Consider the following 16,345-nt stretch of genomic DNA (forward strand, 5'->3'; position numbering starts at 1 on the left):
TTATTATTATTATTATTATTATTATTATTATTATTGGATCAAAAAGATCCAATTTATTTCAATCAAAAATTTTCTTGTACGCCTCAGATCTGGGGAACTACATACAGTGTAGCCAAACACAAACTATCACTTAAGTTATTATGATGTGCTTATTTCGTACAAAATACTAAAACTCGATTTAGGAGCCGTTCAAAAATTTTGTGGCCCCTGATCCAAAAAGTCCAATATATTTTAATCAAAAATTTTCGTGTACGCCTTAGATCAGGAGAACTACATACAGTGTAACATAACTCAAGTGCTTATTCAATAGAAAATATGAACACTCGATTTAGGAGCCGTTCAAAAATTTTGTGGGTCGTGATTCAAGATCCAATACCTTTCAATAAAAAGTTTTCTTGTATGTCTAATATTTGGAGAACTACTTATAGTGTAGCCAAAAGTCTAATATTTGGAGAACTATTTATAGTGTAGCCAAAAGTCTAATATTTGGAGAACTATTTATAGTGTAGCTAAAAGTCTAATATTTGGAGAACTACTTATAGTGTAGCCAAAAGTCTAATATTTGGAGAACTATTTATAGTGTAGCCAAAAGTCTAATATTTGGAGAACTATTTATAGTGTAGCCAAAAGTCTAATATTTGGAGAACTATTTATAGTGTAGCCAAAAGTCTAATATTTGGAGAACTATTTATAGTGTAGCCAAAAGTCTAATATTTGGAGAACTACTTATAGTGTAGCCAAAAGTCTAATATTTGGAGAACTACTTATAGTGTAGCCAAAAGTCTAATATTTGGAGAACTACTTATAGTGTAGCCAAAAGTCTAATATTTGGAGAACTATTTATAGTGTAGCCAAAAGTCTAATATTTGGAGAGCTACTTATAGTGTAGCCAAAAGTCTAATATTTGGAGAGCTACTTATAGTGTAGCCAAAAGTCTAATATTTGGAGAGCTACTTATAGTGTAGCCAAAAGTCTAATACTTGGAGAACTACTTATAGTGTAGCCAAAAGTCTAATATTTGGAGAACTACTTATAGTGTAGCCAAACTCAAACTCTCCCTGAAGTCAGTATGATGTGCTTATTCCGTAGAAAATACGAAAACTCGAATTAGGGTCCGTTCAAAATTTTTGTGGCCCCCTGATTCATAAACTAATTCTTGGCCAAGATCGCAATCTTTTGATATATTGTTTGGGGGGTTGGATTATTCCTAAAATTCTTGGTAGTTAGACAGAAGTACTTTATTAAGAAATACTACATGTCTTCAATGCTAGTTTTCCAGCGTAAACTAGTTGTCATGCTAACACAAATAATAACAAATAGAGAAAAACTTTGCTCATGATATAACGTTAAAAAAAATATCTCTTTTATAGTAATTCTGCTTTTAATAACTCCTTGGTTCATCCAGAACTTACGGTTCCTTCTTCTCTTAAACTAGCCCTATCCCCCTATTCTAGTTCATCTCCCTATTCTAGTAATCCTTTTGTAAATGTAACAAAAATACTGATATCAATTGTCACAATAAAATTCTTCAACGAATTACACAAATGTTTTCAAGTTCATGAAAATACCATAAAGGAGCGAACTCAAACATTTATTAACAAAGAAGCGGATTTTCATGCGAGCGTCGGCTGCGATGTGGCAATTTCTTTAGTCGTCTCTAAATCGTGTGGCAGAGATATAGTCACTAACTGTGTCATATATTTGACTTCTTGCAGAAGGAAAGAAGCGAAGAAGGTACTCCCAGTGGCGTCTGTGGATCGACACAATTATACACAGTGTTCTAGCTCTGTAAGAATAACAGAAAGGCGTTGTTACGTACAAACCTTGCTGTAGACCAAACATTGCATTCTGTTCCAAAACGTCTTTTTTTATGGAATTCAATCGATTATCTCGTACTAAAACCTCAACTTCTCCGCTGTGAATAAAGTATACAGTCTCTGTCATATCACCTTCAAATACAATAAAATTTTCCGGGAAGTAAGAAGTGACGATACAATGCGTCGCAATCTGACGCACACAGTCGACATGAGCCGAGGAGAATCCTAATGTGTATTTTAAATGATTATGATAGGCATGTTCTTTGAACTGGTTAAGTAGTGGTCGAGGAGCGTACTTGATTAGCTCTGGAATATGATCCCCTTTATTCGATTCCCAGAGATAATTAACATAATGCCACGCCTTGTTCACTAGCGAGGAAGACAAATTATGGTTTTTACAATAAGTCATTAATACATCTACTTTGTCAAAGAACTGAGAGCGAATGACATGCGTTCTTTGCGTCAATGAAATAAGCTCACCCAGTATCATTGGTTGAAACAACATGCCTAATAATATGAGAATATTAACTAACATAATGGAGAAATCACTTCGATGTACTCCTAGACTCCAACCCGTATGAGTAACGAAACCCGCTACTTCTTGCAAATGGTGGAAGTACATCTGCATGGATTGTTTTCCTCCTTTACAAATGCCTTTGTTACACTCTCTGAAACACCAAATGGACGTAAGTATCAACATGGTTATTGATATGCCAACGGCAATGTAGGCCACTCGTGTGAGAACAACCTTGCCATGCAACTCGCTGCTGAGTAGTCGTAAGTAGTTTAAGGTCACCCAAATCCTCAAACAGCGATTAAGTTGCAACCAATTAACATAAGGCAATCTTTCTCCGATATCCTGGTACAGAGCAAAATGCTCTATTGGGTAAGTAGACACTAAATCGAGAATCAAACCAGAAGGCATTTTGATATATCTCAGCGCAATTCTTATCCTATCAGTGACATAGGCTCCTTCCTCGTCCTCATAAGGCGTATAAAACTCAAAAATAATTTTCACAACATAAAAAGCATCAAGTAAGTATGTAATTCCAAGCAGTACGATGGTCGAATCAATGACTGACCATTTATAAAGGACGAGAACAGAACTAGCGAATGGTATGACGGTGAACAAAAAAATGTCTTTGAACTTCCTTAGTTTTTTAAAACGATGTCTTTTAGATTTGGTAACCTCTAGCTTCGAGCTGTCTTGAGATATTGTGCTGCCAGATCTGTTGCTCCTTGTTTCTGAACCTGTCATACTAGTCCCCGATGAACCTGTCACACTGGTTCTAGTGGAACTACCTAGAGAAACAGTTTCAAAACCCTCGTCCTCAGCTTCAATGTATCCAATGTTGTCAGAACATAAAGCATTGAACTTCTTGTGCACTTCAGGATACTCTTTTAACACCGCAAATAAATCAGTTGGCGGCAACATGATTAGGATAACATTTTTGTGTGCAGATGCACCTATGGTTGATCGCGTGGACGGAATATTTGTTATATTTCCAAACATATCTCCTTTTGATAGAAAGGCTACTATTTGTTCATCTGCATTAACAATGGCTACTTCTCCCTTCCGAATAATGTACATGTATTCTACTATGTCATTCACTTGAATGATATGTGATTTCCTTGCGAATATGCACTCCTCTGCAATGGAACCTATATGTTGATAAAACGATGGTTCCAGACCTCTAAAGATGGGTACTTTTTTAAGGTATTCTTTATACAGCCAACAAGTCAAATCGTCTTTCAATTTAGGATGAAAATTTTTAAATGCTTCAGTAGGACGTCTTGATAAATCGAAGTTTTGTCTTGATTTCCATGTATTTTCTAATGAATGAATAATCCTCTTATGTAAATTGATGGAAATATTTTCGCTGCTTAGGAAATTGTCCAACTGTTTCATCTTTCTCTGGTACACGTTCAATTTAATGTCAGCAACTGTGCGTACATTAGTTATTCTGGCAAATATGAAGGACTTCAAGAAGTAAGCAAAGAAAGAAAGAATCACAAATAATACTAGCTCTACTTTATTTTGTGGGTTAACATTACCTGTACCGACTCCGGTTAGAGCTGATGTTAGCCAGTGCCACGCCAGTAGTTGTGTTTGTAATGGATCAAACGTCCTGTCAATCTTTACCGTAGCGAACCACGAGCTACTTTGTGCAAACATAATATATTTCCCGCTTCTGAAACTGGTTACAGACATGGTTTGGTTAAACGATTCACTGTGATTTGTACGTATTTCCCTGGGAGAAGGATGAGGTTGTTGACAGATAGTCACCGTTGATACAACAGCAATGCCAGATAAAGTGTTGATTGCTATTAACAATAGTGATACTACTATCATAAATCTTACTACTACAGTTTTGGTGAAGTACGACTCCAACATGTTACTAAGTTGCACAAATCTATACACCTGAACAACTCTATTAAACTTTCCTATGCTAGCTTTTGCGTTAACACATTGTAATCCATTAATTTGTACAGTTGCAGAAAAGAAATACTGACATGGAAAGCAGCCGATCAGATCAGTTATGAAACTGTGAGTCAGATAATACTTTGCTGTCCTGATGGGATGCGTTACACAAATTCCTCGTTGATCGTAGTAGCCGATGTGTAATCTTACGTAGAGGTCTATATAAGCAGTAACATCTAAAAACGTACCAAAATGTTCCAGTTCAGGAAGCTGTAGATAGAATGCATGCATACCCGGAAATACTAAGGTACTCATAAAAGCGAATAAAGAGCGGAAGCATTCCCAAATTACAACCGCGTGACCAGAAGGAAGCAAAGTTATTGGTAATAACAGATATCGTATAAAGGAAAAATATTTTAAGTTATTAAATGGGTTCATATAGTAAGAATCCTTCCTTGTGTTAACAACAGATGCTCGAATTTTTTCGCGGAAACTTCTCTTCTCATCATCCATAAGAACTTCTAAATTTTGTCCAGTGTCTTGTTCGAATATGTCCTCCAATTCTTCCAAATCTAACAAATCTGTTATTGCAATACGAAATTCCTCAGCAACGCTGGGAAACACATACCGAATTTTCCGTAACTGGTCCTTGTTGATTACTATGACTTCACAGTGAGATGCTGTAGTTACAGAAGTCAGTTGAGGAAGTCGAAGCATAGTCTCTACAACTCCGACGCAAGTTCCAGGGCCAATCAATCTTTCTGTTGTCTCGGGGGAATTCTCAAATTGCCCCATCTCAATATCCTCTTCAACAGAGGTGGTCTTTGCTTCGTAAAAAGTTACTTTGCAAAAGCCTTGTTGAATAATATAAATCTCATCACTAAGTTCTCCTTTACTGATTAGCACCGCGTGTGGAGGAACTATATATTGTTGAACAATGTTTGCTATAAATTGGATAAAGTCAATTTTACATTCGCTGAACAGAGGAACTTTTTGTAAAGTAGCTATTAATGTCTGATATCTTATTTCATCTTGCATATCCTGTGCCAGGTCAGATAAAATGGGTGTCTTACTCATATAGATGATTCCTTCATCAAACTTCTTTTGGCAATTCAGATAATTAATGGTTCTTTTCTGCAAATTTTTGGGAAATTCTTTAGCCTTTAGAAATGAAAGTAAATTGGTAACAAAACCTTGAAAACGATTCCGTTGACTATTTCCAAGCACATCATTAGCAATCAAATTGGCAGTAAAAAAGCTGAAGGAGATTAACCCCACGGAGGCCACGATGGCCACCATCCTCATTTCGGTCATTGTAAGAGGAACAATGTCTCCGCTTCCAGACAACGTAAATATTTCGGAAGCAAAGTAAAGTGATGTTATGAATGGGTAATTGTGACGATTGCCTATTCCTGAACGTGTTTCCTCATACGCCAATTGATAAAACCAGCCTCCTGGAATGCAAACATGTTCCGGACATGATATCATATACAAAGCACAGGCCAACCAAAACATGACAAGGGAAGTATATAGTATATATTTGATATTTTCAAAGTGTGTCAAACTGGCAAACATGTGTTTTTCAAAGTAGCTAATCAAATAGTGGATTTTCCATACTTTGAATAATCTGTTTAATTTTATAAGATCACTTAATAGCGATTTCCGATACTTTGGAAGTAAAGGCAAAATCAATTGTGTTGGTACGGCGGCCACAATATCTAACAAAAAAGTGAAGTGTGTCAGCTTAGTGAGGAAGATATCCCAAACATCAGTAATATAATCGTCTTTGTGTTTAATAGCTGTGCACACATTTATTAAAATATCTAAAATGAAGAATACGTCAATCAAACCAAAGCTTACTTTCAGGAAATCAGGCATTGAATCTTTAAATGTAATATAGTAAGGGTACAGGGTTGACACGATAACGACTAATATCGTTATAAGCACGTCCCAACACAAAACAAAACTTGACTCCGGTTTTAATATAAAGGGAAACGACGTTGTTAAGCATATTGCGTCAATATGTAAGGCTATATCCTGTGCTATCACGTACTTATCAAGGTGTTGAGATGTGAAGTGTAAGTTAGCCTTTCTCAGATGTTTGAATTTGTTTTGTTCTCCTTGGCCTGAGTAGTATTTCAGAGCCATTTTTAGCCATTTAATTGGCGACAGTTCATCCTCTTCGTTGTCTTCGTAATCTTTTAGTTTTGCATTGAATAGTCGACCGTTCCTGTACAAACCTCTCACGTACGAGTGGATCTTCGACAGCTCATCAGGAAAACGACTCATGACTTTGTACAAAGATTGTTTATCTAATGTGAATACTTCACAATACGTAACACATCGAACTATATTTCTGTTTGGGAAACTGGTCACCAGAGAAGCTTCTCCTAGGAGAGTTCCCCCAGAAAAGGTTAAAAGAGGAGTTTCGTCGTCTTCTTCCGAAAGAATTTGAACAATTCCTGAAGATATGTAGCACATTCTGTGTTTATTAGTACCTCTGTGATACAGGATATCTCCAGCAAGGTAAGAACTGGATCTCATGTGTAAAGCCAACTCGCTTAATACGTTTGTATTAATGTTCTTGAACATATGAGAGTGATAAAATGCATCCCAAAAGATATCCAAATGCATTTCACGTTGCAAAGAATCAGGCAGCGATTGTAATAATTCAGCTTCTTTTACACCTCGTTTTACGTCCCAGAAAGTGTTATAGAAATTAGTTACCTCGTTAATTGTCCTTCTGCTTATGTTATTCGTTTGCATATGGTTTTTGAATGCTGTTAGCCGCTGAAGAAAGGTAAAGTATCGCTTCCAGCTTTGTATTATGAAAGTACACAAAGTTCCCATAAAAAAACAGAGAAAAAATAGCAACCCAACGAGAGATAGGATACTAGTTATCACGGTCTCAAAAGGATAATACGTGCCAATGACATCACCCAGTCCAACATGGGTAAGGACTTGAACAACATAGTATAAAGAGAGCACATACCAGGTAAAAGTTTCTGTATTTTCATCAAGAGTCATACTCTTCGTGCGCAAATTATACATCCAATTGTTTGGGTCATTTATATCACCTTGGGCATAAAAAATGCCTGCCAGAGCATGTATAAGCAAAAAATAAAGAAATATCAGCTGTACAAGAAGAAATAATTTCAAATGCTTGGTTCGAGTAGTGTTGAAGAAAACGATCACTCGATACACCCTCAATCCTCGATTACTCATGCACCAATGATATTTACGGTAACTAAAATTTTCTCCAGAAAACAGGAAGTATAACAGATAAAGAGGAATTAATGAAATGATATCGATAAACAGTGCTAACACAGATCTTGGCACATGCATCCTTCGTTTTCTTACGTTTGGCTTATTACGGTGATAAAACGCTAGAATGACATCAGCTAAGTAAATGAGATCGCATACAATTAAGATTAGTATGTTTGTTCCTTCGTTATATTCATGAAAAAACATATCATAAATATAAACAACAACTGTAAGATATCCCGTAATAAGCAACAAAAGCTTCCAAGGTATAGTAAACTGAACGAATAATACCTTTCTCCATCCCAAATCATCGCTTTGAATTTCATCTATTTCGTCCACCGCAATATCATACTGTTCCCGCGAACGATTTGCAATGGTATAAACTGATTGTTTTCTTATGGACATTTTTGAATTAACTTAATTATGTATTTTGGTCAACAATTTCGACATATTGATTCGGTAACTATGTCGAACATATAAAGATTTCATATATGTGTCAGTTCTTTTTCTTTCTTAGCACCAATTGATGTTTTATATTTTCAGGTGCAAACTTAACTTCCAGTCATCTAAATCAATGAGTTTTGTTACAAATAATCGTCTTGAAACGCAACTATAGTAATCGCGACGACTCGTGAGGCCTGAGCTCCATACCAATCATAGAACTGCTTTACCTCACATGTAGAGTGCGTTTGTTTTTTTCTTGGCACGCTTCCCGCCTAAAAGATGGATCTATCTGCAACACATTGTTGTCACTCCACAGTTAAGTTGAAAGTTACAATATGCTAGGAAGCACAGCAAAACTACGCTACGCTACTCACAAATCACTCTAACTGTAACACACTTGTTTGCATGTGGCATCTAAGCACTTCAGATACCCGCCAAATAGCAATGACTTCATTTGATAGGCTGGCTGACAACTAACGTCACCTACACAACACTGACGTCTATTGGATTAAAACGTTCCCGTGAGTGCTAATAGAAAATACTTTAAAGGCAAACTAAGTGCACTGGCGGGAAGTGTGTCAAGATGAAACAAACGTACTCTAGAGCATCGGAAGAATTAGATTCGTGGAGCGGCCTTCCAAACGGGAAACAACAGAAGTACACCAACGACATGATGAACGAGCGCCAAAAAAAGAAAAAAAACAACATCACTTAAAGAGCTATAACATGAACACTATCAATTATCCGAATTAAACGATAATAATAATAATAATAATAATAATAATAATAATAATAATAATAATAATAATAATAATAATAATAATAATAAAACAGCAACAGCAATAAACAAAACGGAACGGCAATCCGACAACACTGCACCCATGTGTTCTTCGTATAGCGCGAGAGACAGCACTGGCAACATTTCATGGATGGGGGTTGACTATCGAGACATACCATTACGTTCTATTGGGTGCTGAAATTTGGTAGATCTAGGTCAAGCTTCACGATTCCTTGCGACTACTATAGTAGCAGCATCACATGTACACCACGTGAAGGAATTTGGTCTCTATGGCGTAATTATTTTCTGAATTAATATTGAAACCACTAGTAATAGTAGATTTATACCATTTATAGTAGAGATATTAGAGTGGAGATGTTATATATTCTTGTGAAGCTTAATCGATTGTAGAAAACCACTTTTCGTTATCTATGGTTATTTTCACTCTGTAGCGATCACCGTCAATATCGGAATTGGTTGATTTCTGCCACTTCTGGTTTTAATAGAGAAATTTGAGTGAAGATAGAATACATTCTTGACATACTTGATTAATTACGTAAGATAGCTTCTTTCTACCTATTACGGTTTTTATACTAAGCGATTGACATCTACCATTTCCGGTTTGAATTGAAAAGAGGGTTGCCTTTTCTTAGGCTATGTTCAAAAGTGCGAAGTACACACTTCGTGTATGCAAGCTCGATTATAGTGCACACTAGATAGCGTACACTTTGTCAAATTAAATTTTGATCCGTACTTCGTTTCAGCACTTCATCGCGGTAAAACGAGAAACATTGATAAGAAAAGAAGGGAGAATTTCGTGTGCTGAAATTAAAAAAAAAAAAAAAAAAAAATCGGATGGATGACTTTCCGGTTATATTAAATATAAAAGTATCGTACAGATTGACAATATGGGGCAACTATAAAATGACTTACATTTTTTTTCATGTACGCCAACAAACTTCAGCTTTGCTGTACCTGCAAATATTTTTCATTTCGGATCCCTCACGCGCAGATAAACAAGAACGAAGCAGAAGGGTAATGACTATATACATATTTGTGTTTTGCTCATAATAAATTCCTAAAAGCATAAAAAACCACCAAACTGTTGGCTATGTTCAATTATGGCTCGTGCGAGGAAATATTTCTTAACCCACCAAGAGGAGAATAGTATTCGGGGTTAGGGTGCCGATGACACTGCTGCAGGCGCTGTTTATAAGCAATGTGACTTAACTTCTTAGTCCTTAAAAGTTAATTAGGAAATTCATTGCAAACGAAAGCAGGCAACTTGCAAGAGCGTTAGGACACTGAACGTACTGAGGGGGTGGGGACGCGGTGGCTCAGTGGTAGAGCATTCACCACGGGTGCTTGGGATCTCTGGTTCGATCCCAACTCGAGCCGTGTGGACTTTGCGGTGGACAAATACCGTGCTCGTGGGTCTTCTCGGGGTTCTCCCGCTTCCTCCCACTTTCTTCATTCCACTATTTCATTCATTTCTCATCATCACCGTCTCCTTTAGCCTAACCGGCATAAGCGTGGGACGTAAAACTAAAGATATCACTTTTTCGTACTGAGGGGGCTCTATTTACAATAATGTGGCAAAACTACTTTGGGAAATGCATAATGTATCACGTCTTAGAGAGTTCATATTGTGTATAATTGCTTTCTATAGTGGATTACACAACAATGACACCGTAAATGTGCTATTTCGACTATTGCTTCAATGTATATTAATTGGACTATTTCTATCATATTGCTCTAATCAAAAAAGTTTCTTAGATATTACTCTTTCTTTGTGAGTATAGATTTTACCCGGAAATCTTCGAAATACTACATATTCTTAATCTTCCAAGCAGTCGTTCTTTCAGAAAAAATGCTCTGGGGAAGGGCACACGTAGTATTCCGGAGGGCACTTCTGGTATTATTTATATATTATATTACAGACGTATTATTTTGGTGTCGTCCGGGGGGCACTCTCAGAGCTCCGGGGGAAGGGCAATGCCCCCCCAAAAAGAACCATGTGTAGAAGAAACTGCTTCCAAGGGTGACAAGGAAAGAAATGGTGCAGTTGAACATCATGAGGGCTAAAACTTGCAAAGTTTTCAGGAAAGAGCTATTATACCACAATGAAATTCCAATTACTATATTATTAATATTACTAAGTTATTACTAGGGTTGCCAACTCTACGAAATAAAATTACCGGCAACAGCTCATAATCCTCAACATAAATGAGAAATAACAGTATTTTAAACCTGGAAATATATAGTTCAGCCTGACAAAAATACCAGTTTGCCGGTAAAATACCAGTCAGATGGAAACCTTAGTTATTACTATGTTAAACGGAATCCTGGACTTGTATATACTACAATACTTGCATCAAAGATGTTATAAAATAGAGGATCTGCCCATACGTATCTTTAACATATGAACTCAATGAAGCCCAAAAACAATCGAGCTTCATTTGAGCCGGCACGTCTGATGAGTTACTCTCGTTTCCGCCATGATTGTTGGCTCGGAACATTGCGGGAGTGGGCAGAGTAGGTGTGACGAAGCTGTGACATATGGCTTCATGATTTTGTTGTATGGGCAGATCCTCTATTTTATAACATCCTTGACTTGCATGCACTTCACTCTAATATTCTCAGCCATAGGATATGAAGTATGCGACTACGCTTTCCGCGTCCTACATCTTGTTTGGTATACCCCCGTCTTCTCTTTGTCATGCTACCCGCTGCATAAATGGTTACTAAGTTAATAAGCAAATTCTGTAGTCTAAATATATCTAAAAATTAAAACTCCGAATACATACAATAAGAATTTTCGTGAGATAACCAATTTTTCGCATAAAGTCTGACCCCTCGCTCCTCGCTTAGAATATGCATTTTAATCAAACTAACATGTTAAAAGTCAAGTTCGAGGTAGTTAATAGCAATATCCAAAAATTAATTTCAAGTAGTTCAAATGTTTTTCCCAAGATTCGATCACAAACAGAATCAGTTTCATTTTTGTATGCATATTAGCAGAATATCCGTTGTTCGCACAGGGAGAATAGGTTTCATCTTGAACATAAAGGGCTGAATTTGGATTTAAACTGTATCGGAAGTGTCACTATTCATCAGAGCAACCTCGAAAACTATGGATTCGACACTAATATCGGTCATTTTCGATCATTATATATATTAGGGGGTGTTGAAATTCTACATTTGTATTCCTCATATTGCCTGGACTTCATTATGCTACCCTGAATAAGAGAATGCAAAAGAACAGTTGTGCGACCCCCTACCCCTCGCACAGCATATCCCCCTAGGAGTCAAGGATACCGAATGTCTAACAAAAGTGATCATTCCTCGTTTGCCCGTCTTTCGTAAATGCTAGCAGATAATGAAAAGTAACTAATTACCACAATCATAGATAATGTTGTTCTACACCGGAAAAGATGACAGAAGCATTGCCAGAGTTGCCATCCGTAGAAATTACAGTGTTACCAAATTGACAATTCTCCAAAACTTTAGCTTAATTGACATATGGATTTAAACCCGGCTGTATTGTGTTAAATTTTATTGCTTATAATGCAATTATATAAAATAGAATTCTTTCATATTTAATAGCACATAATTACGAGTTAGATTGTGAGGGTTACAATGGACAACCGCAGTCTTAATTGTAGGAAAATATAGAATACAGCTTAAGGTAGTGGAATGTGATGTGAAGCTAAACATTTCTATATTTTTTCGTTTCAGTGTTTACGAGGCACCTCGGCAACAGAACAAACCAAACACAGTAAACATACGTACAGAAACACTTTATGTATTAACACCACTGGCCTTTCCAGTCAAATGTAAAAAGTGTTTTTCTTGACTCTTGAACATTTAAGATGTATTTGTGTCTATTAACATAACCTATTTCTCAATTGAGCAGCTTGGGTCACCAAACTCACAGCACGTTCCACGCCTTGACTATGGTACGGTATAGGTTCAATTGGAAGTGGTCCATCGAGAGCTTGAAGAAGATCCTCACTGGTTACATTTTCCAGAATTGGAGGTGTAATCGGTTCACATTCCCAATTAATCATATTTAAGTAATCGTCTGCTTCTAAATTAAGAGTTTTTGGCAAATGGTAGTCTCTTAGTTCGCCAGAGGTTACTTGTCTTGCTTCAGTGATTTGCTGAATTGCCTTTTCTCTACAATACTTCTTTGGGTCAGTCAACATTGAATGAAGAATATTTTCCGGATGAGCAAAATAACTATTATTTTTCAGTGCCTTTTTCATAACTTCCTTGTGTTGTTCGTTTATATCATCAGCATCTCTTAATAATTTGCTAATATACCAGAAATTTCTTGCTCCTTCCCATACATTTGGATGCGATTTAATCCGAAACCAACCAGGCGCATACACTCTCATAATTAATGTCACTAGGTATTTTACGTTTTTTGATGGTTCATTTAGAGAAACATATAGTCGAAGTATTCTATTGGCCTTTGTAAGCCATCTTGCATGATGAATTTTTCCTGGCGATCTCTTTGCTAACTGGTCTGAAACATTGCCGCGATGAATACTGTAACACATTTCATAAAGGTATTTTTGATCTGAGCTCAAAGTGACAACAACCTCTGCTGGAATTTCTAGAACACTACTTTCTATTACGTCAAATTTCACTATTTTCAACTGAGTCAAATCCTTGCTAATTTGTTGCCCGATATTCCTTTTAAAAGTGTGCGGCCCTGAGCTTTTACCATCTATTACTTCAAAAACATGCTTAAAGGGAAGCTCATTTGTGTGTAAAAGGCAAATGATCCATTGAAGCGGTTTGTTGAGATGTAGTCCAATCAACTTGATAACTCCACCTGCACGTCGCCCTGTATTTACCGGAGTACCATCACATAATATCGCTTTAATTGTTTCTTTGCTCTCAGTATCTCCTAGGAAAGTGATGATTTCTTCAGAAATGCAGTGAGCAGTCCCGTTGTCTGGAGTTACGTGGTCCATGTAAACATCTCCAGGTTCCTTTACTATAACATAATGCTCCTCATGCTCCCTCCTATTTGCAGTTTTCGTTTCATTCCTTCTCCCGGCAAATCCAATTCATTCAAGTTGAGCGTTTTTTTATTTGATTTGTAAAGTATGCTGTTCTCCAATTCGTTTTCTTTCCCTTTCCACTTTCTTCTTATCTAACATATTAGACTGATCTAGGATTCCCAGGTCTTTCAAAGCAGCATTTACAATAGCAACCGCAGCCCTGGAACTGACTCGAAATCTGCTGTAATTGCCAAATTTTCGTAAGTGAATCGGTTCTGCTGATTTTCCATGAGTTCATTATTAGGAACATAGTCACTGGGATGCACATTTCAGGCTCAACACTATCACTAACAATATCGCCACACAGTAGCGACTCGTAGTCTGTACAAGCACCGGTTGCAATGTTGCAATATCAAAGGTATGTAGTACGCGCAAGTGTTCCCCTCCCCCAGCATTCTTGAGTCTTATCCAAGAAATATTCAGGAAATATGAAGAGGAAAGTCTTTTAAGCTCTATTTGTATATTATTGATTAAATTATTTCTCTAATATTAATTTAATATATAAGCTATTTTCTTTTTTCAAACAACCACTATCAATGTACGTTTATACACTATTTATATACAAAACCTCTACACTCATGTTATTGAACACAAGATAAATCGAATATATAGTATGTGCTGTAAGCCATGAATGATGGCGTTAATCCGAAAAGAAGAAAAAAGCAAGAAAATTGCATGCACGCAGTTAAACAAAATTATTTAATTATATAAACTATGCATTATTTTAGAATGGAAGGTCTTTCTTCGATCTTTCGGGCTTCAAATTTTTCTATGACTTTATTGAAATCTGAAATGCTGCTTGCCAAGTTTCTCTAAATAGAAAGCATCGCTACCACAAATATTTTCCGCTTTATTTTCTTTAGGGTTCAGAAACACCTCTCTCCTCCGACAATATGCATTTTGTTAGCATTTCTTTGTACAAATATACGGAACAAAAAGTCCATTTTCAGGAACCACGTATTTTTTTTGTCTGTAAAGAAGCATGAAATCTAAGATGTTTTCCTTTGAAAATGAAAGAAAAAAATAGTTTAACATTCCAGCAAATTAGGCTAAAAAAGACAGATGAGTATTGGAAGTGAATGATTTGATATTAATTTATGCTCTCCGCCGGAAATCGAACACGGAATCATGTGCACGAGAGACACAGAGCTAGGAATTAGACCAGTAGTAAGACATTTTCTTCTTGGAGACTCGATTGACCCCCCCCCCAGAATAGGATTTTTTAAAAATAAATCTTATCCCAAGAATTTTCACCTTTGTATTATAAATGTTAAATATCTATTGACATCGAACGACCGCCCCCCCCAAACTTTCAGCCTGGATCCGTCCCTGCTACCACCAGACTTATATTTGTTCTTTGCGAGTTTATGTTTTGTGAATAACTTCTTTCTTCCACGCATCTGTATTTTCCTCACCCTATCAATTGAGTCAAGCGCTGCTAAGCGGAGGAATTCGTAACTATTACAGAAGCTGACCAGTTGCGGGAGAAAATGCAACCGCAAGGGACCAATACGGGAAGATAGGAGCGATGCAAGAATAAATCCACTTCCCCATGTTAAGAGATAGGAGCTCGCTGCCATATGCTCAATGTTACTGCTTCCAGTGGCAACGTTCGCTGCCACTGGAAAGGTAAATCTCTCTCTTTCTTTCCGTTTTTTAATTGACTTTTTTCAGAAATGCATCAATACTGTTTTGCGCTCAAGAGCAAAGGTTTATTTTTTACTGATACACTACTTTAACACTTAAAAATATTTTTAGTATTAAAAAAATATCCGGTTGCACAACCATGCAACATATAGTACCAGCGGGGGGCGCGGTGGCTCAGTGGTAGAGCGTTCACCTCCGGTGCTTGGGGTCCCTGGTTCGATCCCAGCTCGCGCCGTGTGGACTTTGTGGTGGACAAACACCGTGCTCGTGGGTTTTCTCGGGGTTCTCCCGTTTCCTCCCACTTTCTTCATTCCACCATTTCACTCATTTCTCATTATCACCGTCTCCTTTAGTCTAACCGGCATAACCGTGGGACGTTAAACTTAAAGATTTCATTTCATTTCATTTCATATAATACCAACCGCCACTGTCGCCACATATCGTATCACTATCAGTACTTGTGGCTGCAATCAAACATCTCTGTTTTCTTTCAAGTGCATCTTTCCTATCTGCTGTTCTCCTTCGTGCGGCAGTTGCGCGTTTATCAACAGAGCTTAGCTGGTTTATTCTTCTTTTCTGTCCGACGAATGAATCCCAGTCTAGAACAGGAATTCTGATCTCATATCTACAATTCATTCTACTAATACCTTTGTCATAACACGAACAAGTACAGATGTCGAACATGTCGTCGTATGATCTTAGTTTACACTGAAAATTTACATTTCTCCGTGTACGAGGAACCTTATTTAGTTTAATAGCAGATTCTTCTACCAGTTGCACTTTTAACACAATTCCTTCAAACCCAATATGTGGAAATGAAAACTTTTCCCAAATAATTTGCACTTCTCTAGCAACTTTTCGGTAACACTCCTTTGCTGTTCTGCTAGCGCCAGAAAGT

General features: G+C 37.0%; 2 protein-coding genes across 2 annotated transcripts in view; both read right to left on the bottom strand.

Moving 5' to 3' along the window:
• The window catches only part of LOC145682387 (uncharacterized), an 83,607-nt gene extending 75,638 nt beyond the window's left edge, over window positions 1-7,969 (bottom strand). Inside the window, exon 1 of the mRNA XM_081753981.1 lies at window positions 7,795-7,969. Within this exon, the coding sequence (XP_081610107.1) occupies window positions 7,795-7,804 (10 nt within the window). The 5' untranslated portion in view covers window positions 7,805-7,969. The remainder of the gene's footprint in view (window positions 1-7,794) is intronic.
• LOC145682386 (uncharacterized) lies at window positions 1,235-7,788 on the bottom strand. The gene has a single exon (XM_081753980.1). It carries the CDS (start codon window positions 7,708-7,710, stop codon window positions 1,648-1,650), a length of 6,063 nt encoding a protein of 2,020 aa, XP_081610106.1. The 5' UTR covers window positions 7,711-7,788; the 3' UTR covers window positions 1,235-1,647.
• Window positions 7,970-16,345: the final 8,376 nt, after the last annotated feature.

This window comes from Thermobia domestica, chromosome 3 (genome assembly GCF_964235325.1).
Source record: "Thermobia domestica chromosome 3, izTheDome1.hap1.1, whole genome shotgun sequence".
NCBI classification, from domain to species: domain Eukaryota; kingdom Metazoa; phylum Arthropoda; class Insecta; order Zygentoma; family Lepismatidae; genus Thermobia; species Thermobia domestica.